The sequence below is a fragment of the Miscanthus floridulus genome, chromosome 3, assembly GCF_019320115.1.
Source record: "Miscanthus floridulus cultivar M001 chromosome 3, ASM1932011v1, whole genome shotgun sequence".
Taxonomy (NCBI): domain Eukaryota; kingdom Viridiplantae; phylum Streptophyta; class Magnoliopsida; order Poales; family Poaceae; genus Miscanthus; species Miscanthus floridulus.
In genome coordinates this window covers 131,536,590-131,557,617 of record NC_089582.1, presented here as the reverse complement: position 1 = coordinate 131,557,617, position 21,028 = coordinate 131,536,590, and the positions used below count along the sequence as shown (strand labels likewise).

Genomic DNA, 21,028 nt, shown 5'->3' with positions numbered 1-21,028 from the left:
CCGGGGAGGAGAGCCAGGCCGGGTTGAGCATGGCGCGGAGCCCCGAGAAGGCGAGTGTGTCCGCGGACGCCCCAGCGGACAGGAGGAGGTGCGCGGTCGCGACGGGGCCGAGGCGCCGCCGCAAGGTGGGGCCAGGCCGGGAACGGCGCCCCCGCCTGCGCCGAAGGAGGGAGGTGCGGGAGTCAAGGGCGAGGGGAGCGGGCAAAGGATCGGCACGCGAAGGTTCGCGTTGGTTCGGGTCAACGATAAAGCGGGTACGAGATCCGACCGATCCGTAATCTGACGGACCAGATCGCTTGCTCGCCCAATCAAATGGCTCGCGGATTAGCAGGCAACGTGGCAGGATGGTTTGTCCGCTTTTGGTGCACGAATCCTATTATAGAGATATAGGCCACGTTTAGTTGGGCACCGAATCGGCGCCGCCGAGGTTTCAGGCGGTACTGTAGCTACAGTACCGTTTTTTTTTATAAATTGTCCTATCGTTGTCTAATTAGGCTCAAAACGTTCGTCTTGCAAAGTACAACCAAACTGTGTAATTAGTTTTTGATTTCATCAACATTTAATATTCCATGCATGTACCGTAAGTTTGATGTGACGGGGAATCTTCTTTTTGCATGGTGCCAAATTCTGGAATTGGGAGGAACTAAACATATATGCTGGCCTGCCTGAAACCCTAGTCCTCATCCCATTCCCCCTCCCTCCCTTGCTGGCCGCCGCTTCTCCAACGCAAAAAACCGAAGGGGAGAGAGCGAGAGGCCTCCGTCCATGGGTTTCGCCGTCGCCTCCAAGGGAGCCCCGCTGGCCGGCCTCCTAAGGAAGTTTCTCCTCGCCGCGCCCGCCGCCTCCGCGATCGGCCCCGCATCCGTCGCCGGTGCCTGCCGCCTCTTCAACACTGGGGCCCTTCCTCACCACCGCGACGACGATTACGACAGCCGCCTCGCGCCCGGCTTCTTCTACCCATCCTCAGGTTTGCTTTAATCTCGTCGAGAAAACCGCTCGTTTGCTTTAATCTCGTCTAAAGCCGCTCGTTTGCTTTAATCTCGTCGAGAATGCTGATGGTGGTGGTTTGTGCAGCATTTGTTCTTCACCCGTTCGTAGAGCGTGATTGTTGGGTGTCGAAGGAAGACGACGATGCAGTGGAGCTGAAGGTGGTGATGCTGGGGCTGGGGAAGGAGCAAGTGAAGGTTTCAGCGTACCAGAACGCTCTGCTGGTTAAGGGGGAGGGCGTCAAGGGATCTAATGGCGACGAGTACCCGGCGTGGTACAGCTGCCGCATCAACCTCTCTGCGGAAGCCTTCAAGCTGGACCAGACCAAGGCGGAGATGAAGGATGGGCTCCTCACGATCACTGTGCCCAAGATTAAGGTCGAGGTCGATCTGGAGTGCACTGATATTAAGGTCGAGTAGGGAAAGGTCAGTCAGTGAGTACTTGATGTGCGCCGAGGTCGCAGTAGTTCAGTAGCTGCAGTGTGTTAAGGTAGCAGTTAGTAGTTGTGTACTTGTGTATGGTTGAGATGGCGACGTGCATTTTGGAGGGTCTTGTCTGAGGTAGCCCTACTGCTTTCGTTGGAAACAATGCGCAGACCCTTATTTATTGGCATCTATGATCTATCTGTGTTACCCTGTTCTTGTTGGTTCTTCCATTGCTCAGCGTTTCCAGATTTGTGAATTTGAAAGTGTTTCTGTGCATTTGTGCTTTTGAAATCAAAAGTTGCTGATGATTCATTGTTATCAGATATGCGGTACATAAATCAAAACTTGTTATTTTTGATATGCGGCTGCTGCAACCTCTGTGCCATTGTAGTACTTGTGGGTTCCTGGGTGTGTCATGAACGACTGTGTCCCACTCTGCATCATTAACCTTGAATGATTGTGTGCAATAGACATGAAATACGTACGCTTTGATTGAGGCCACAATTGCAATCTGTATCTCAATTCAACTCGATTATTGAGAATATTGTTCAGTTATGTAAATTATTGAGAATATTGTACGCTTTCTATTTGATCCACAAGACCCATCCTCATTTTCTATCAATATTGTCAGACCATTCTTGCTTTTGACATGTGACACTGCAACATATATATCCATGTGTAAATACTTGTTTTTTTTAGATATAGTTCTACTTCAACGGTATTTTTCAGCGAAGGAACAGTGTTTTTCTCTCAGAACAAATCAGCATTAGCAGCAACCAAATTTCAGCGAAACAAACCGGGCCAGTGTTTGTCCTTGGTTGTTAATAGGCACCCGAGCAGACCGTCTCGCTTTGCCATGGTAGGGGGAAAAAATCATGGCGCAATGAACTAGTGTGAAACGGTGTGCTCATAGGCAGGAACGGTTGGACTTAGCTCATGAGTCTGGTGTTTGGACCCTGCAAGGTAAGTTCCAGTGCGTATGATTTATGGTTCTTTTGTGAAAATTGTGACAATTTTGTTTATGCGATTAGGACTAAATGCAGGTGTTGCAGATTTGCAGTGGATGAGCCATTGAATGAGGCAGCCCAGTTCTAGGAACTAGGGTGTTCATTTATGTTCCGTGGTTGGTTGAGTATCAAAAATAATGCAAAGGCATGTGGTTGTTGGTGAAGGAGAATAGAAATATAGAATTGGTGGAATGTTGAATGTATTGCATTCGGTCTCATGGGCTGAATATATAGAGTACATAGAACAAACACCTCTCGTCCATAGACGGTGTGTACTATTTCTATTTACTCTAACATCCCCCCGCAGTCACAGTGGGAGCGCTACAGACGGTGAGATTGGAGAAGAATCTGACAAGCTAACATCCCCCCGCAGTCATAACAATCGATGTGTCATGTATGTTGTGGTTGGAGAAGAAGCCGATGAGTCCTTATGCAAGGTGGTTGCCCTTTGTGCCAATGTCGAGGTAGCCAAGTGTGAGGGCGCAGTAGCCGTGGTCGAAGAAGCCATGCTGAAGATGGCCGAGGTCGACGTAGTTGTAGTCGGGTTGCCGTATTGATGGAGCTGCAGGCGCACAAGGGGCGTCATGGTGATGACGGAGACGAGTCGAGGCAGTCGTCGTGGGAGGGGGCGATGCCGAAGTCGACGCAGTCAGGGCCGTCGTAGACATAGAAGAAAGGCGATGACACAATCGAGGCAGACGGGGTGAGAACGGGAGGGTCGATGACGAAGTTGATGCAATCAAGCCGCCTGAGCGCCGAGGGGGGCTGGATCTATGCCTTGCCCAGGCAGCACCATGAACTAGGATAGCGGCACAGGTTTTATCTAATCCATTTTCTACAGGTACACTAACTTACGTTACGTAAGAATCTTTTACAAGCGAAAAGTGAGTACGCGATGTGCTGAAAATTTTTGCGAATGCCGCTATATTCCGGCTTGAGTGAACGGGTAGGCCGATGCATGCATCATGAAAAGAGAATCTTGCTTAAACTAAACTCCCCCCACATGTATAATTTGGATTAGTGAATTGATAGGATAACCTAAAAGAATGCTTTAATAAAAGCCTTATCATTTCTCTAAGTCTCTTGTTCCTAATCTGGAGGGTTGTCCCTAATGGTTGGTTCTTATCTGTTTATAGATGAACCTAAGGTCTGGTCGGGGGAGTACCAGCGCTGGGGCAGACCAGGGTGATACCGGTCGCGGTGAGGACAATGGCAACACCAATGGGGGTAGCCACGAGGCCCCACTTCTGGATCCTCCTCCTCCGCCACCACCACCTCTGATGACCCATGCAGAGATGATGACGGAGATGATGGCTGCTCAACATGAGTCTGCCCGTGCCTTGGAGATGCTTGCCTATGCTATCGGTGGCTTTTGCCCGTGGAGGCCCCGATGGCAACGGCGGGAATGGGGGTGGTGCCCGCGCTCCCGTGGGGCCCTGTTTCTACCAGGACTTTCTAAAGACACACCTGCCCACATTCACGTCAACTGCTGAGCCTCTGAATGCGGAGCATTGACTTCTTATTCTGGAGCAGAAGTTTTAGTTGCTCACTGTGACTGAAGAGCAGAAGGTGCGCTTTACCGCACAGCAGCTGCTAGGGTCTGCCAGTACGTGGTGGGATACTTTCAATGCCATGCAGCCGGCGGACCACCGTGTGACTTGGCAGGAGTTTACCACTACTTTCCGTGAGTACTATATTCCCGCTGATCTGCTAAACAGGAAGTTGATTGAGTTCCTAGATCTGAAGCAAACGAGTATGACTGTGATGGATTATGTGAACAACTTCAACCATCTTGCACAGTATGCTAGGACCCATGTAGACACTGATATGAAGAAGAGGGACCGTTTCTACTGTGGCCTCTCTTGCATCTTGCAAAAGGAGCTGTACACTGGGGGATATCAGACTTTTGGTACTTTGATGAATGCAGCCATTGCTATGGAGGGACTTCAGCGTGATTCTTAGGTGGAGTGGAAGCGCAAACGGGTGATCACTGGATCTTCTAGTCACCCACAGGCTTAGAAGGTGTAAGTTGTTAGGAGGATGTCCTATCACTCTCAGGGTGGACAGCTGTCCCGTCAGTCTCAGCAGGCTTACCAGGCACCTCCCACCCAGTATCGTGCACCTACTCAGCAAGTGCAGCAGCAGCCTCAGGGACAGCAGGTGCCGCCTCGTCAGGGACAGGGGAATAAGTCTGGTGCTTGTTTCAAGTATAGTAAGGAGGGCCACTATGCTCTGGAGTGTCCACAGAACTAGCCTGCGCAGTCTTTCCAGCCTTCAGCCAACTCCCGTATGGTCAAGAGCATGATTATCAAGAAGAAGGTGCCCGTAAGCCACTCTGGACACGTCAACTTCACTGAGGCTGAGGAGATTTTGCAGAATGAACCTGTGATGTCTGGTATGTTTACCAATGAACCTGTGATGTCTGGTATGTTTACCATTGATTCGCACCCAGCATATGTGTTGTTTGATTCTGGTGCATCACATTCATTCATGAGCTTGGGGTTTGCACAGAGGCACAATATATCTCTTGTGGCTATTCCTATTGCCTATAGAATCTGTACTCTGGGTGCGCAGTTGTGCGTTAATACTCGGACGGACACAGTCAGATTAGTGCTAGCCACTCACACTTACCGCCTCCAGTTCATGGTGCTGCCTGGGCAAGACATAGATGCAATTCTGGGCATGAAAGCACGCGTCGGTGTTGCCAATATCGGGTGTACAAGGGAGAGGGCCCCAACCACGGTGATGCTGACGACGTGGTTGTGCTGGATGAAGAAGCAATGTGGTAGTGGACGCGTCGGCGAGCAGGGCTCAGCGACAATCGGGTTTTAAAAACCACATGGGTTTACGGGTTTGGATACTACATCCTCAGACCCATGCCCATAAACCCACTGGATCTATCTTTTTACCCATTAACAAACCCGTGTGCAGAGAAATTGACTCATACCCTTGCTCTAATAGGGTAAAAATCCATCGGGTTTCGGGTACCATTGCCATCTCAGACATGCCGTGAGAACAACGGTTTTTACTATGTGAAGTCATGCACTTTTCATCCCCCTAGCAAGTGAGGCCACTTTCGCCCGGGAAGCACGAGCTTACATGCTAGGACAAAGCCACGCAAACCAAAACATTTCTACCCTGCACACACGCGTGATCCACCATCCCCTCACGCCTCGACGGCAGCTTTCAGCGCCGTGAGCCGCGCCTGCTCCGCGATGGTCCCACCGTGAGGAGCCACGCCGGCACCGCCCTTGAACAGCAGGATGGCCAGGTTGCCGATGCCGAAGTAGATGAAGCAGCCGGAGTGGTGCGTCACAAACGACCCGAAGTCGGTTCCCACGATGCACTGCCATCCGGGCCCGTACGACCGATCGAACTCCTGCAAAAGACGCATCATCGCCATCAGGAACTGTATATTCTGAATCAGTACACTGCTGCAATGTTCAGTGTTGATTGCAAGAACTTATGGTCGCAAGGGCCACACCTTCTTGATGAACCGTGCGATCTCCGTGGAGTCGGCGGCCTCAAAGTCGTCCAGCGCCTTCCCAGCGAGTCGGAGCGCGTACTGCTGCATCGCCTGCCGCATGTCCGTGTCCCCGATCACCGCGTGGCTCTCCAGCATGCTCGCCGCCTTGCTGGGAGGGAAAGGCTGTACCTTCTGAATACTGATGCGCACAATGCAGTGATGGTGAAAACAGGCACTTGGTTCTGCCAGTCCGCTGTGTGGGTACTGAAACATTTGCCGGTCAGCTGGCTATATAGCCTCTAGCTAATAGGCGCGCCGAACTGGGATTTCACGGTGGAATAGGATATATCCGGATTAGCTAGGTATCGCCGGCAGCTTGCCAAGTGTCAATGACGGCCGCGCCTCGACGTTCGTGGCTCGTCTAGCAGCGGGGTGTGAAAGCGTACGCCGTGTCCAAGCGGCGGCCATAGAACAGGATGTGGAGGCCCCTGCTCCAGTTGGCTGCGATGTGGTATTGGAAGTCTGGAACCCTCAAGGCTCAACGACGACACTTTCGTCTGGCTTGCATGCCCCCATTCGCGCGACAGATTCCGGGATGGCCCGGAGGATCCGTCAATTTGTCTACCACGATGGATGCCCAGCGCTAGTCGTGCGGTAGCTACAGCAAGCCTGAGCTCAAGTGTTCAGCAAAAGTACTAGTAGAATCTGGAGCTTGGATGTATCTTGCATAGTTGCATGGCTGAAATTCTTTATTTGAACGAACGGGGACTGAAACTCTGAATCAGCTAACTTGTGACAGTATTTTTTAGTTTGGCACATATGAAGAAATGGCCTATTGTGGCCTGAGTGACGCTCTTAGACTAAGCCTGTGGGCCATTAGAACCAGCGGAGGTGGCACGGCCGGGTGTCATTTTGAGAACCAATTGTGGACCAAATTTGGGAGAATCCACAATGAAATTGGTCTGAACTCTGAAGTAGCAGTGGGAAGTTAATCTCCCTCCAAATTCTTGACTTGGCGGCGTATCAACTACAATTGCAGTAGGTGATGTTTTGGCAGTGGCTTGTACATGAAAAGGTACCATCCATCTACTTGCAGGTGTTGTTTGCGTCAAACACAGAAATTCTTCAGAAAGTTTCTGCATCTGTCCTTGTTTATCTGCTTCATTTGTGATATTCTCTTCATCTATCTGCTCTTTAGTTTTCTCATATGTGCGTCTGTCTTTGTTTTTGTGCGGCAAAGCAGTTGCATCACGACACCTGAATGGAGCTTTTTTAAGACATTTTCAATGTAATCCTTCTTATTAGATGCTTTTCATCAGTCCCTATAATTGTTCTTGCATTCAGATTTGTCTTTGTCGACTGAATATTATTATTAAATTGGGTTTTGTTGTGGTACCCTCAAGTAACTGTGGACCGTCGATTTGGCTGGCTATAATCACATATTACCTCTTAAGAGGTAATAGAATAAATGTATTTTATTATTTTGAAAAACAGGAAAGTAAGAAAAGTTTTAGGTAAAATATCTATCAATTGGATCTAACATGCATGCAACCGCATGAGGCCTGCGTTTGTATGGTTGATTTCTTTTTTTTTAAGTATGTATGATTGATTCCTAACGTGACATGTGATATTTTTTAATTAATTGATCTATGTGCATATGTAATTTATGTCAAGGTTAGTTGTATCTAAACATGAGCTGTATTTTTTTCTACAAATGTGACAAAAGTAGAGGTGCGTTTTAGTTATTTATTTAAATTAGAACGTGAAAGTGTTGGACAACATCAGTCTTGAACGTATTGGTATTTGAATGATTTATTTATTTATTTATTTATTTTCATAATCCCAACATTAGTATTTTATTTTTATGACTTAGTATTTTGCAAATGTATGTTGGTAACGGAAAATTCTACTATTAATCTTGCTTTTGACATTAATTTATTCGATTTATACCATCAGATGTATTCACTACGTGTCATGTTCACGTATGTGATGTACCTCTACGGTGCCACGTCTGGCACGGGCACAAGGCTGGTACACCAGTATATATGCCGCTGTTGCATGAACCCCTATATGCGTTGTTGCATGCTGTACACGGGCACCCGTTTATGGCAAGAAACAAGTTGTTCTTGAATAGCAAATATCCTGTATACATTTGTTGGTTTGTTGCCTTTTCTATTTTCTGTTTTCTAAACAATTTAATTAATTTATAATTACTTAATTATTGTATGCACTTTAAAAATTAAGGGCTAAGAGCATCTCCAAGAGTTCCCTAAATATCCTCTTAACCCTTGGTTTTTAGAAAGATGAGAAAAAATACCTCTTCAACAACTCCTAATATTTACTCCTAATCTTTTAGGACTTGGTAAATTCCTCCCCCTTCCGCGTAACTTTACGCGGACGAAGCCACGCTCGGAGACGCCGTTCCCGCGGAGTCCTTCTTCACGCGCCTTTCCCACCTTCTGCCCTGGAACTCCGACACCAGCGGCGCCCGGAAGCCGAGCTGCACCGGGATGACGTAGAGCACGGAGGAGGCGACGGTTGGGGCTCATCGTGATGTAGAGCACGGAGGAGGCGACGATGGTGCGGTAGCGTCCGAGCCAGGAGTCGGCGACTGTGGCGTCGAGGAGTGGCAGCATGGATGCAGCGCCCGACCACGCGTTCACCGCCGCGGCGGCGGCCGCCATGGTCTGCCCGAGCGGGCCGGTCAGGTAGCTAATCAGGTTGGACGAGATGCCGTAGTACGCGAACCGCTCCGCCACCTCCACCCCTGCACGCACGCACCTCTCGCCAGTAAGCGAATCGGATCGAGGTCGAGGCCGATCGAGCGCCGGCGAGATCGTGGGGGGCAGCGGGGCTTACAGATTATGAAGAGGGCGGACCTCCAGCCGCTCGTGGATGGCCTGCGGCGGCCGGGGAGGAGTGGGTCCGAGGAGGCAGGGCCCGAATCAGACGCCATGGCTGGCTGGCGACTGAGGCGGGTGTGCTCGCGGAGTGCGAGCGAGCGGAAAGAACCTCTTCTCAGCGGAGGCGTTGGCGCGGGCCGCATCTGGACGAAGGAAGAGGCGTGGGCTCTTTCGAAAAGAGAGGGAGGGGTGGGCGATGGGCAGGTGGCAGTTGGTTGCTCTGTCCTGATGTAGTGCTTGACGTACTTCCGGCGCCACGACAGCGGGCTCCGGTTCAGGAACTCGAGCGCGAAGTAGCCCCCCTGGCTGTGCGACACGAGGACGATGGGCTTCTCCCCGTTCTCCCTGCTCGTGCGCTCCACGAGCGCCCTCAGCCGCCAGGTGAACCGCCCGAAGGCACGGCACGGCTGCCCCCGCGCGGCGGGAGCCTGACGGAAGTCGTACGGCGCGCCGAACAGCGTCTCGCCGTCGCGGTACCCCACCTGCTGCAGCGCCTCGACGAGCCTCCTCATGCACAGGTCTCTGTGTATGGCCGGGGGGCGACGAAGAGGTTCACGTGGAAAAAAAAGAAGACCGCAGAAAAAAAAACGTCAAATGGGACTAACATTTGATTTTTTAGAAGTCAAATATTAGAAATTATTGGAGATGAACTTTTTTTTCCTAAAACATTTTTAGGAGTTGGTAAACATAGACTTTTTAGGAGGAATATTTAGGGAACTCTTGGAGATGCTCTAAGATTTGTTTGAGATCTTACCTCCTAAGAGGTAATGGGTGTACCTTAGCAAGGACCAAATCTATTAAATCAGCCTTGTGGCAGAGAGAATGCAGGGCATGTGGAGTGGTTCGGAGTACTCCTACCAGTTCATTATTTTTCTTATAAAAAATATACCACTTATTTATTCGGAGGCACTTGATTTGATTGAACTCAAAACTCATCAATCTCTATGAAGGGCGTACTGAAGGAATTGGCAAAATGACCAGCAACTTGTAATGTTCCAAGAGTGGTTCAGCCTAGATTTGCTCAAATCCAGATCTTGGATTGTTCTATTTCTACAGTCCTGATCCAGTATACTGCATTTTGTGTAAAAAAAGCAATCGGTATGGGTTACAGTAATGAATAGATACTATCACAAGAAAGTGCTAGCATTCCCTGTCAACTACTAGTAAAGAAAAGTTTTGTGATAGAAGAAACATGTGACATGGTTGGTTGCATCATGAAGTCCATGACAATTTATAACAACTAAGCTAGGATGGATGACACTTCGATGGTTGGTGGCATTTTGCTTTCATTTGGCTAAATGTAGGTAGCAAACGCTCTCCACTAGTTTTCCAGTAATGCTTTGCTAAACTTAAACAGGACAGTACTGTACTGTACTGTCCCAAGCAACTCTGCTCTATCCATTTGTCTGTCTCTTCAAAGCTCGAAAAGCAACTGCTCCATCACATGATCTTGGATGGAAAAGCAAAGGAAGCTCCAGAGATTGGGGTATATTTTGGTTCTACTTTGGATTACATGCCATACCATCCATGGTCCATCTAAATTACCTACATTTCAGAGGACACTGTCTAATGATGATGAACTATATTGGAGCATATGCGACTAACTACCAAGTTTGATTTTGTCCGTTCTAATCATGTCTGTTAAAGCATTAACTGCACTCTCTGCATGTAGAAACATTTCCTTGAGCCACTCAAAGCATCTAAAGAATCGTTCGCTTGTTGGTTTCAGGCAGGGCTTATTAGTCAGGCAACAATGTTTTCCTCTCACAACAAACCAACACCAGTCAGGCTTATCAGCCCAGAAACCAACCAGCGAACATGCTCATTAATGCATAAACATTGCAGCAAAAGATAGTAGTTGGCTTGCAAACTTTTTTCTTCTCAAGAAAGTGGAGCTAGCTTTTCCTTTCCTCTGCATGGGGAAACAGAAGCTTTTAATTTGCTACTGTATCATCGTATGGGCTATAGCACATGTACTTTGTCACCCACAACCACTTTCCATGGGACCTTGGGGGCACTTTGCAAGCCACTACCCAAGATGATCTTGAAGAGCAATCATGGGTCCAGGTCTGAGATCTGGCCCTTTTCCATATATATATATAGAAATGGCTGTTGGTCTGGAGATCTCCGGCACGGGTGAGTCGATCGCTCATCGTCGTTGCCGACCACACACAATACGGTTGGAGGTAGAAGAAGGGAGGGAGAACAGAGCGCACATACACAGCACAAGCACCAGCGTTGGCCGGAGCTCTGCAGAGAAGATGGCAAAACTGAACTCGCTCAACTTTACTGAGTTGCAGTTGGAAGCTATATATACAACTCTACCCATCTAATCCTAGTACAGACATGTCAGGCTGCTACAGTGACTAGATGTGACAGCAGGACCGATTTTGGCGCCTGCCCCTGCTGTGGCTACAGTGCAGCAGGGGACCTTTCGACGCCAGCCCCCACCGCAGTTACAGTGCAGCAGCAGGGGAGCCCTTTCGGCGCCTGTCCCTACCGCACGTACAGGCGAGGGAGCAGCAGATTACTTTACAATTCTTATCTTAATTCTGCTGCTAACCCTAGAACCTCCACCATACCGATCATCTTCTTCAGCTCCGTGAACCGAAGATGACCGAGCGGCTTGGTGAGGACGTCCGCGAGTTGCCGACCAGTTTCGACGAATCGATGACGATCTGCCCTCCATCGACATAGTCCCTGAAGAAGTGGAACTTGATGTCGATGTGCTTACTCCGGTCGTAGAGAACCGGATTCTTCACGAGGGCGATGGAGGGCTGGTTGTCCACCATCAGTGCTGGTGGCCAGCTTCCACACCAGTCAGCTCGCCCAGTAATCGGCGCAGCCACACAGCTTGGCACGCTGCTGTGGCCGCCGCCACGTACTCTGCCTCGTACATGGACAGCGCCACCACCTTCTGTTTCAGCGACAGCCATAAGATTGGAGCCGACCCGAGGAAGACGAGCACGCCAGAGGTGCTCCGTCGTCCGTCGATATCCCCCGCCATGTCTGCATCGCTGAACACAGTGAGCTACAGCCCACTTCCACCGGTCTTGGAAAGTACCTCGCATCCACGCTCGTCCAGCTACCCGATGCTGACGATGCTTGAATATAGCTGCGGGATATAGTACACATCCGTCAACGCGCGGTGCTCACCATTCTGGCACCTGAAGATGATGGTGTCGTGCCCTCAGATCGCCACCCTTGAGCCATCATCGAACTTCACCGTGCCGGTCACGTTATCGTCGAGCTCGGAGAAGACTTCCTTGGAGCCCGTCATGTGGTTGCTGACGCCGGAGTCCAGGTACCACCGCTGCTCCTGTTCATCGGCCACACGTCCAAGGTAGACTTGGACGCGCGGTTCGTCGAGGTTGACAGCCTTCAGAGCCTTGTCGTGCCCTTTCACCGTCATCACCTCTCCCTTCACCTTGGCCACAACGTCGTGCAGTGCATAAAACGTCGTCATCAGGAGAGTGGCCTCATCATCCTCATCAGCCTGCGCTAAATGAGCCTCAGCCTTCTTCTTCTGCTTGTGATTTGGGCACTTCTTTACCCAATGGCCCGTCTTCCCGCAGCACCGGCATGCGTTGGGGTCGGCCTTCTTCTTCTTCTCCAAAGAAGCCTTGCCGCAGCGCTTGCCATCGCCACCGTGGCTGGAGGAGGCTTCCCCGAACTTCTTTCGGGCAGCCCACTCCTCCTCTATCAGCAGCAGCTTGCTGCTGTCCGTCGTTGCTGTGGCCTACTCCATGCGCTCGTCCACCGTCCGTAGACGGCCTGTCACATCCTGAATGGTGAGGGTGGATAAGTCCAGCATCGTCTCTATGCAGAGAGCGATCTAGATGTACTTCACCGTCATGGAGTGGAGGTACTTGGAGACCGCATCTTCTTCGTCGATGGTGACGCCGTGGCTCCTCAGCTTCCTGATGAGCGACTGCAGGCGGAGAAAGAAGTCCTCCACCGACTCACCATCCTTGAACTTAAAGGTAGCGTACTCCTGCTTCAGCAGCTAGGTCGTTGCCTTCTTTGCGCGGTCGGAGCCGACACGCATCGCTGCAATGGACTACCATGCCTCCTTAGCAGAGTTCTTCGCCTCTAACGGCTCCCTGTACTCCGCTGGCACAACAGCGATGATAGCCTCCAACACTGACATGTCGCCTTCTTCGTTGTCGGTGCCCTTGTCAATGGCATTCTAGAGCCGCAGGGCTCTGAGCTTGACCTTCATGGTCACCGCCCACTCGTCATAGTTGGTGCGAGTCAGCGTCGACCAACTGGTGTTGCTGACCTACCGCACCGTGCGCACGACGACCTCCTGTCGTGGCTAGGCAGCCACAGCAGCGTCTCTAAACCGTTCGTCATCGCCAGCGGTTAGTCCCACGACGGCGCTTGTACGACTCTGATACCATTTATTGGTCCCGAGATCTCCGGCATGGGTGAGCCGACCGCTCACCGTCGTTGTCGACCACACACTACGGCTGGAGGTAGAAGAAGGGGAGGAGAACACACACAGCACAAGCACCAGCGTTAGCCGGAGCTGTGCAGAGAAGATGACAAAACTGAACTCGCTCAACTTTACTGAGTTGCAGTGGGAAGCTATATATACAACTCTACCCATCTAATTCGAGTACACAGACATGTCAGGCTATCATGCTGCTACAGTGACTAGATGTGACAGTAGGGCTGACTTTGACGCCTGCCCCTGCTGTGGCTACAGTGCGGCAGGGGAGCCATTCGGCGCCAGCCCCTGCCTCAGCAGATTACTGTACAATGGTCTAACATTTCTGAACAATTAACTGCTGGAGATGAGTGGCATATAATCAGCCACAATATATGTGATACTCTCCTGTACGGAGGAGATGGTCTGATGTCCTACTGAGTGCTGAGGCCAAACAGGACGATACAGCCATGCATCCGTGACCACTGCAGCTACATTTTGCGAGAACATTCATTGATTTCAGCAGTGATATTGGTAATAGAGCGGCAGCAATCCATCTACAGTCGGCCGGCCACATGTGCTGAGCCACAGCACCCATGCAGGCATGGGCACACACAATCGCATCCGGCGATGAGACAAGAAGCCGTCGGATGTACCCGTGTTAGCTAATAAGTTAAGCATGCATGGCAAAATCATGCTAATTGTTCTCATCCGTGTTGCCTGATGGAATGCTTATACGAATCACATGTTTCCATTCTGTACTATCTCTTTACTACGGGCATCACAGATCACACAGTAACAAACTGCTGGTAGCTGAGCTGCCGGTGCCGGTTTGCCTCTCACTCTCGTCACATGACCAGCGACAACCAGAAAGGGGAAGCGGGTGCCCTTTTCTTGCCATGAGAGCAACAAGAGTCCTGTGAGATCCTTGCCATGTATATCTTTTTATATATGCATCTTTTCCCGTGCTCCTTTCTCCTTCGTTCCTTCACATCACATCACATCCACACCAGTCGGCAAAAGCGAGCCTCTCCCGTGAGGCACAGCACAGCCATTGCCCCCCATGGGATCGAGGGGCACTGGTGCAGGTGCAGCCAAATCAAGGAAGGGCTCACATGGAGGAAGAAGCACCAGTGGACAGTGCCACAAGACATTTTTGGCTGAAATGGACTCTTTACATGGCACAGTGCATGCATATGGCACACAGGAATGCACCCATGCATGCGCAGTCCAGTTGTGCCGTCGAGTGGAGGCTTCAGCGTCAGTGCTTCATGATTCTCTCGTCTGCAGGCTGCGCTGCTAGATGCCCTGGATGGATTGCCTTGGCATATTTTCTGATCGCATTGCCATAATGCCATGCGTCCATGCATGGTAAGCTAGCACTCGATGTTGCATGCATCTCGTGTTGAATTGTGCGTCTGAACTGTGGCGAGGCTTCTTAATTCTTTGCACTATATATCGTTCTCATCACGTTGATGTTTTAATTTGTTATATAGTTGCTCTTACACGGCTACCGTCCCTGACGGCCGCCGTGCAATGCGTAGGTCGGGTATGCAAAGCCTTCGGATTGGAGACAAGCTAGCTGCACCCAATTTTTTTTCTTCTTCTGTTCTTGATGGAGAAGGATGGTCTCAATCTTATGCTAAGGTGTGTTTAGCGAAGCTTCTTTATACGCTAGCTTGGAGAAGCTACGTTCAAGCGGCTTTGCTTTTGTAGTAGAAGAAAATGGCTTATCTGAAAATTTCGCGTCGTCTCGTACAGGCGACTCAGGGGCAACTCGCCTCTGCGCACCGAAATGATAGGCTTGCTCTCTGCAACACCTCCTTCCTCCCTCCCCTACTTTTCTTCATGCCAAGCTCTGGAACTCCATAGAGCGAGGTGGCCGGCGACAAGCTGGATCTGTGTCCTCTAGGAACAGATCAGGTGCGTTGTTTCATATCTGGTGTCCTCATACCTAGTGGCTCTCACCGTGGGCTAGGCCTACCAAGGGCATTTGTTAGTCTACGTCTCGTATGGGAGTCGGCCCATGGCGGCGGCGGCGGCGGCAGGAAGGCGGGGATCAAGAGCGTCCATTGTCTCATCCAGAAGCTGACGGGTGTGGTGATTGTGTGATTGGTGCATTTCATTGCCTTGCGCGATCTATCTAGGGCTGAAGCAGTGTTGCGCCCCAATGCTCATTTGGCACTAGATTGTTGGTCTCCAAGGCAGGGCCTTTCCCTTGTTCTGCAACGCGCGAGGTTCGCGACATGGTGGATGAGGGCGGGTGTTGCGCTATAGCTGCTTTGCGCGAAGTGTAAGGGCTCAAGCAATAGGTGTGACCAGCTCCTTCATTCTACTGTGCAACACTCGTCGAAATAGGCGTGAGTTTGTGCCTTGGTTTCGTCATCATTGTTATGAGTGGTAGCCCTACCGTTGAGGTTTTGGGGAAGTCTAGGCGAAAGCCATGCATAGCTTTGTCAGTGCTGTCGACGACGATGCCTTCAACGTCGCTAACGTCCTTGGAGGTGTCGTAGTAGCCTTCTCCAACCCTGGAACTCTTGGGTACCTCCAGGTGAAAAAACTAGTTCCGGTTCACGGTTGATGTTTGTCTCAGATTTGGCCAAGCGCTTTCTCTAGGGTTCACTGCTAGCTTTCTCTATATGGGTGCATAAATTGCTTGCTGAATGGTGTGTGCAATTGGTTTCATCGCTCTAACGTCCTCTAGGATCATTGATTACATCATCTCAACTTATGCTGGGTTAGCGAGAGCATGGTCCCTCTCTTGTACCTCCCCGTTCTCCATTTGTCGGTCCTCCCTCCCTTAAGACTCCCCCACTTAAGGGGCATTGGCGGGCGATGACTAGATCCCAGATGCACATCATAGATGATGCATATCACGATTGTCATCTGTCAACCTCGACTCTATGCCTTACATGCACATGGAAATTGAAGTTCTTTAGAGAGCTATCACTTGGTGGTGCAATGTTCGGCGATCAACGACATGTTTTATCATTGAGAGACTATGTTGAAACATGTAGCTTTGTTGTCCCACCTCATATACCTTGTTTGTGGTTGTTTTCCCTTGTGTCGTGTTGCTACTGTTAGTGTTTGTGTCGGTGTTTCTGTCTTACCCCTGCTATGTACCTCTGTGGTTTGCCCCGATAATGTAACATTCCATTCTCGATCCAATCTATCGGTGTTGCACTCCCCATCGTCACGACTGCCGCCACCACCGCCTGACGGTTCACTGGAATTGGGTCTCTAACTAGTATTTTCAGATCTAAGAATAATGGGAGATAGAGCAGGTAGTGGAGATTCCATTTTGGAGGTTATGTGTGTCATTTATGGTGCGGAGATAGCCAGCCTTTCGGCCGCCCGGAGGTTCGATGGAAAAAGATCCCCAGCTACTATTTATATCTAAGAATACCGGAAGGTAGAGGAGGCAACGAAGATTCTATTTTGAAAGTTCTAGGTGTGAGCTATGATGTTAAGATGGCTGGCCACAGCTCGTTTCATCCACGATGGGCAGCTCGGTACCTACGGGACGACGTGTATGTTTTTTAGCCCGTGGTTAGTTGGTGGAAAGTTGGAAATTTAGCTACTGTAGCATTTTGTTTTTATTTGGCAATTAGTGTTCAATCATGGACTAATTAGACTCAAAACGTTCGTCTCGCAATTTTCAACCAAACTGTGCAATTAGTTTTTTTTCATCTACATTTAATGATCCATGCACGTATTGCAAGATTCGATGTGATGAGTACTGTAGCACTTTTTGGGAAAACTTTTCGTGAACTAAATAAGGGCTTATACCACTAAAAGGGAAGTGTCGTGGATTGTGTTTTTTTTGGTACCTATAGTTTCTAGAAATGTTTCAAAACTAGGATTTCGGGACTTATTTTTTAATATTGATCGATAGAAATGCTCTTTACAAGAGAAGCGAATTGCGGACTCAACAAGATTATTTGCTGCTAAATACTCTACTCGACAGTTTGACACTAAAGCCGGAGAGGGTCGTTCCGTGTTTCTCCTTTATGTGCGCCTAGCGTTTGGGCATGTCAGTATGTCACGCGATCCTAACTCGTATCGTAGTCGTAAGCAGTGTGACCTGAGGTAGGCTTTGGTAGTCTGGTCACTTGTGTCGTTGTGCCGCTATTCCATTCCCCTCGTCGTGCGCTCGCCGCTCCGCCCCAAGCCCCCAAAGCTCGCCGATCCCCAGGACAAGGGGGTCTCGTCGTCGCCTGCTCCCGAGAGTCCAGCGCATGCATCAACAGTCGCGCGCTCGTGCTGCGCCTGCGCCCCGGCCGGTGGGTCCGCCGCCCTCTGCTGGACCCACCCGTCTCCACCTCCATTGACTACCTTGAAGACGCCAAAGCGGTCGGTCGCCTTCCAGTTCAGCACCACCGTGCAGTTACAGTTATCACACTCCACGCACCGCTGCTTCCACCTCTCTTCTCTTCCTGGCTTCCTTGCTCGACCGGCTCGACGCGAGCGCGGCAAGAATCGCGGTGCATGTGAGCCTTGTTCGGAGAAGAGGTAAACGATGCAGCTGAGTCTCTGAGAGCTCCGGACAGGGAGGATGGGAGAAGCAGGGGAGGAAGAATCCGCGGCCGCGCCGGCGGAGGTGAGCCGTCAAGCGGAGCTGGATGAGCAGCGGTGCCTGGCGGAGGCGCTGGACGCCATCAGTTCGTTGGTCTCTGCTTCTTTGTCCGAGACGCTGTTCCCGCTCAAGTGGCAGCTCATCAGGGACCGGCTCAACCGGCTCCACGCCGGCCTCGCCGACATCACCGTCCCCGCGGGTGACGAGAACGGCGAGGACAGGTGCGATGTGTTCGCGAACCTCCTGCGGGATGTCGCGGCGGCCGCCCGGGAGGCGCGGGAGCTGGTGCCGCGGAGCCAGGGGCGGCACTACGGCGGCGGCAAGCTGCGGCTGCGCAGCGACCTCGACGTCCTGTCCGCGGCGCTCGACGCGCACGTGGCGCGGCTGGACGAGGTGTACGCGTCGGGCGCGTTGACGCGGGCGCGGGCGCTGGTGGTGCCGCGCCCCGGCGCCGGGGCCACCCGAGACGACGTGCGGTTCTACGTGCGCGACCTCTTCGCCAGGCTCAGGGTCGGCGGCGCCGAGATGCGGAGGGAGGCCGCGGCCGCGCTCAGCGAGGCGCTGCGCGACGACGAGAAGTGCGTCCGCGTCGTGGCGTCCGACGTCGAGGACGGCGTCGGCGTCCTCGTCGCACTGCTCGAGTGCCCCGACGCCCGCGTCCACGAGGAGGCCCTGGAGGCGGTCTCGGTGATCGCCGGGTCCGACGCGCACAGGGGAGACCTGGTTGTTGGCGGCGCCATCGCGCCCGTGGTCCGTGTCCTCGACGCGGGCGCCGGCAGCGAGGCGGCCAAGGAGACGGCGGCGCGGGTGCTCTGCAAGCTCACCGAGAACTCGGACAACGCGTGGGCCGTCGCCGCGCACGGCGGCGTCACGGCGCTGCTGGACCTGTGCACGGACCACGGAGCGAGCGGCGGCGATGTCGTGTGCGCGGCGTGCCGGGTGCTTCGGAGCCTCGCGGGCGTCGACGAGATCAGGAAGTACATGGTGGCCGACGCTGGCGCCGTCCCGGTGCTCGTGTCTCTCTCGCAGAGGGCCACGGACGACGCGGCGCGAATCCAGGCGATGGAGCTCCTCGCCGCCATCGGCTCTGGGGATAGCTCAGCCAGGGAGGCCGTGGTACAGGAAGGCGCCGTCGAGTCCCTCGTCCGCGCGCTCGATCCCTCCTGCCAGCAGATGCCCTCCTCCTCCTCCTCCTCCTCCTCCTCCTCCTCGAAGGTGCGGGAGGTGGCCCTCCGTGCCATCGACGCGCTCTGCCTGTCGCCGCCCACCTCCACGGACCGTCTCCTCGCCGGCGGGTTCCTGGACCGCGTCCTCTCCCTCCTCCGCAACGGCGACACCACACTGCAGCACTGCGCCCTGAAGGCTGCGCACCGCCTGTGCCAGGTATCGGAGGAGATCAAGAAGGCAATGGGCGACGCCGGATTCATGCCGGAGCTTGTGGGCGTCCTCGGCGCGTCCAAGTCCCCCGAGGCGCGGGAGATGGCGGCCGAGTCGCTCTGCGCCTTGGTGTCCGTGCACCGCAACCGGAAGCGGTTCGTGCAGGAGGACCGGGATGTGGCGCGGGTGCTGCAGCTGCTGGGCCCCGACGAGGAGAAGCCCACTCCGGCGAAGCGGTTCCTGCTGGCGACGGTGATGCACCTCACGGACAGCAGCTCCGGCCGGAGGAAGATCATGTCCTCGGAGCACGTTAGGTACAAATTACACACACCTATCAATAGCCAATCATCATGTGCTCATCAATTCTCGCTGCAATTCTCAGTTTTTTTTATGTATGCTTGTGTTCTTGTGGCAGGAATCTCGAGAAGCTTGCGGAGACAGATGTCCCGGACGCCAAACGGATCGTGAAGAGGCTTGGCGGGAGCAGGCTGAGGAGCATTTTCCATGGCATTTGGAGCCTGTAATGTAATGCTTGGAGACAACCATGCAGTAGCTGCCGCTTACTAGTACTATATATCTGGCTAACACACATACTATGTTCCTTGCATCTTTTGTTACTGTGAAGAAATGAAAGAACGAATCACCCAGTGATTTGTCCCCTACATACCCCCATGTGTATATCACTCGTCTCTGTCAAATAAAAGTGCAAGTCTTTTTCAGCAACAAATCCATCCAAACATGCAGTGGCCGCATCAGCATCAGAAATTTACCCTGTGCATGCGATGATCTCCTCTCCTGCTTGCCCCAGAGCATATTCATCTCTGGCACAAAAGGAGGGCCGCGTGGCTCGTTACTGATGACTCATAGAAACCATTCGGCAGGAAATGGCAAAGCAGGTAGATGAAGATGCCCTGTCAGTCAGAAACCATTACTGATGAGTGATTTCCCGTTCTCGCTGGCAGTGGGGTCTCCGTCGCGTTATGATCTTGTGTGCAGAGGACCAGCCGGTACTGCGTGCCTGCCGACGAGCTGCGATCATGGGCTGCTGAAGCTCTCGGCTCTGGCGATCGCAATAAGTCGCCGTGTTCTTTACCTCCATCCATCCATGTGGATATACTTATTGCATCCAGAGCTGTGGATCTGTTGCTGCTGTGTCTGCATTCCTCTGGAGTAATGTATCTCGCGTGCGTGCATCTCGCGTGCTGCAGCTTTTCGGGCGTTCTGAAGATTGTACTCTCCAGTCAAAGCAGGGCAATGAATTTCTCTGACTGACCCTGGAAGACACTTTAAAATAAAAATCTGTAATATTCAGTATAAGCTAGAACAATATTTTTCTCTCACATCAAACTAGCCCGCAGTAAATAATCCACGATCGTTTACGATGAAACGAACAGGCTGATTGATGGTTGATGCAGAACCACGGTCCCTGAACAGCGTTCCTTTATGTGTTACGGAGTACATACGTACACAAGTACTGTGCTTTGAGTTCAGTAGCGAAAAATGGCTGAACCTGAAAACTGGATCAGTTAAGTTTCTTCCCAGCGTGTAAATCTGTTCCAGGAACCGCCCCGCATCCCGGCGTGCTTCCATTGCTGATGCTGAAACCTCGCTGTCGAGACTCGAGAGCCTCAGGGCCAATAAATTGCTGAAGAAGACGGGGTAGTAGCCTTGGCATCAGCATGATCGCTACGTTTCTTGTTCTCTGTCGCCCTCTGGGCTCAACAGTAAAGTCAACTCTTTGCTAATAATCTCAGTTTGCTTCAAGTTTCAGACAAGATGTTCCATCAACCAGTCAGCAGCATGACTTCAGAGCATACATGAGCCGCGGTGGCAGTTGGAGAACACCCTACCGGCC

General features: G+C 51.8%; 4 protein-coding genes across 4 annotated transcripts; 2 read left to right on the top strand and 2 right to left on the bottom strand.

The window, feature by feature from the left end:
• Nucleotides 1-699: 699 nt before the first annotated feature.
• Nucleotides 700-1,619, top strand: LOC136546972 (24.1 kDa heat shock protein, mitochondrial-like). The gene is made up of 2 exons (XM_066538928.1): nucleotides 700-967; nucleotides 1,075-1,619. The coding sequence occupies exons 1-2, from the start codon at nucleotides 766-768 to the stop codon at nucleotides 1,404-1,406; spliced, it is 534 nt and encodes a 177-aa protein (XP_066395025.1). The 5' UTR covers nucleotides 700-765; the 3' UTR covers nucleotides 1,407-1,619.
• A 3,776-nt stretch (nucleotides 1,620-5,395) lies between these two features.
• LOC136546971 (dynein light chain 1, cytoplasmic-like) lies at nucleotides 5,396-6,163 on the bottom strand. Its single transcript, XM_066538927.1, has 2 exons — nucleotides 5,904-6,163; nucleotides 5,396-5,798 (listed from the first exon to the last, which is right to left on the bottom strand). The coding sequence occupies exons 1-2, from the start codon at nucleotides 6,156-6,158 to the stop codon at nucleotides 5,586-5,588; spliced, it is 468 nt and encodes a 155-aa protein (XP_066395024.1). The 5' UTR covers nucleotides 6,159-6,163; the 3' UTR covers nucleotides 5,396-5,585.
• Nucleotides 6,164-8,206: 2,043 nt separating this feature from the next.
• LOC136544449 (uncharacterized) lies at nucleotides 8,207-9,300 on the bottom strand. Its single transcript, XM_066536610.1, has 2 exons — nucleotides 8,745-9,300; nucleotides 8,207-8,652 (listed from the first exon to the last, which is right to left on the bottom strand). The coding sequence occupies exons 1-2, from the start codon at nucleotides 9,298-9,300 to the stop codon at nucleotides 8,207-8,209; spliced, it is 1,002 nt and encodes a 333-aa protein (XP_066392707.1).
• Nucleotides 9,301-16,151: 6,851 nt separating this feature from the next.
• On the top strand, nucleotides 16,152-19,892 carry LOC136546970 (protein ARABIDILLO 1-like). Its single transcript, XM_066538926.1, has 2 exons — nucleotides 16,152-19,487; nucleotides 19,589-19,892. The coding sequence occupies exons 1-2, from the start codon at nucleotides 17,776-17,778 to the stop codon at nucleotides 19,695-19,697; spliced, it is 1,821 nt and encodes a 606-aa protein (XP_066395023.1). The 5' UTR covers nucleotides 16,152-17,775; the 3' UTR covers nucleotides 19,698-19,892.
• Nucleotides 19,893-21,028: the final 1,136 nt, after the last annotated feature.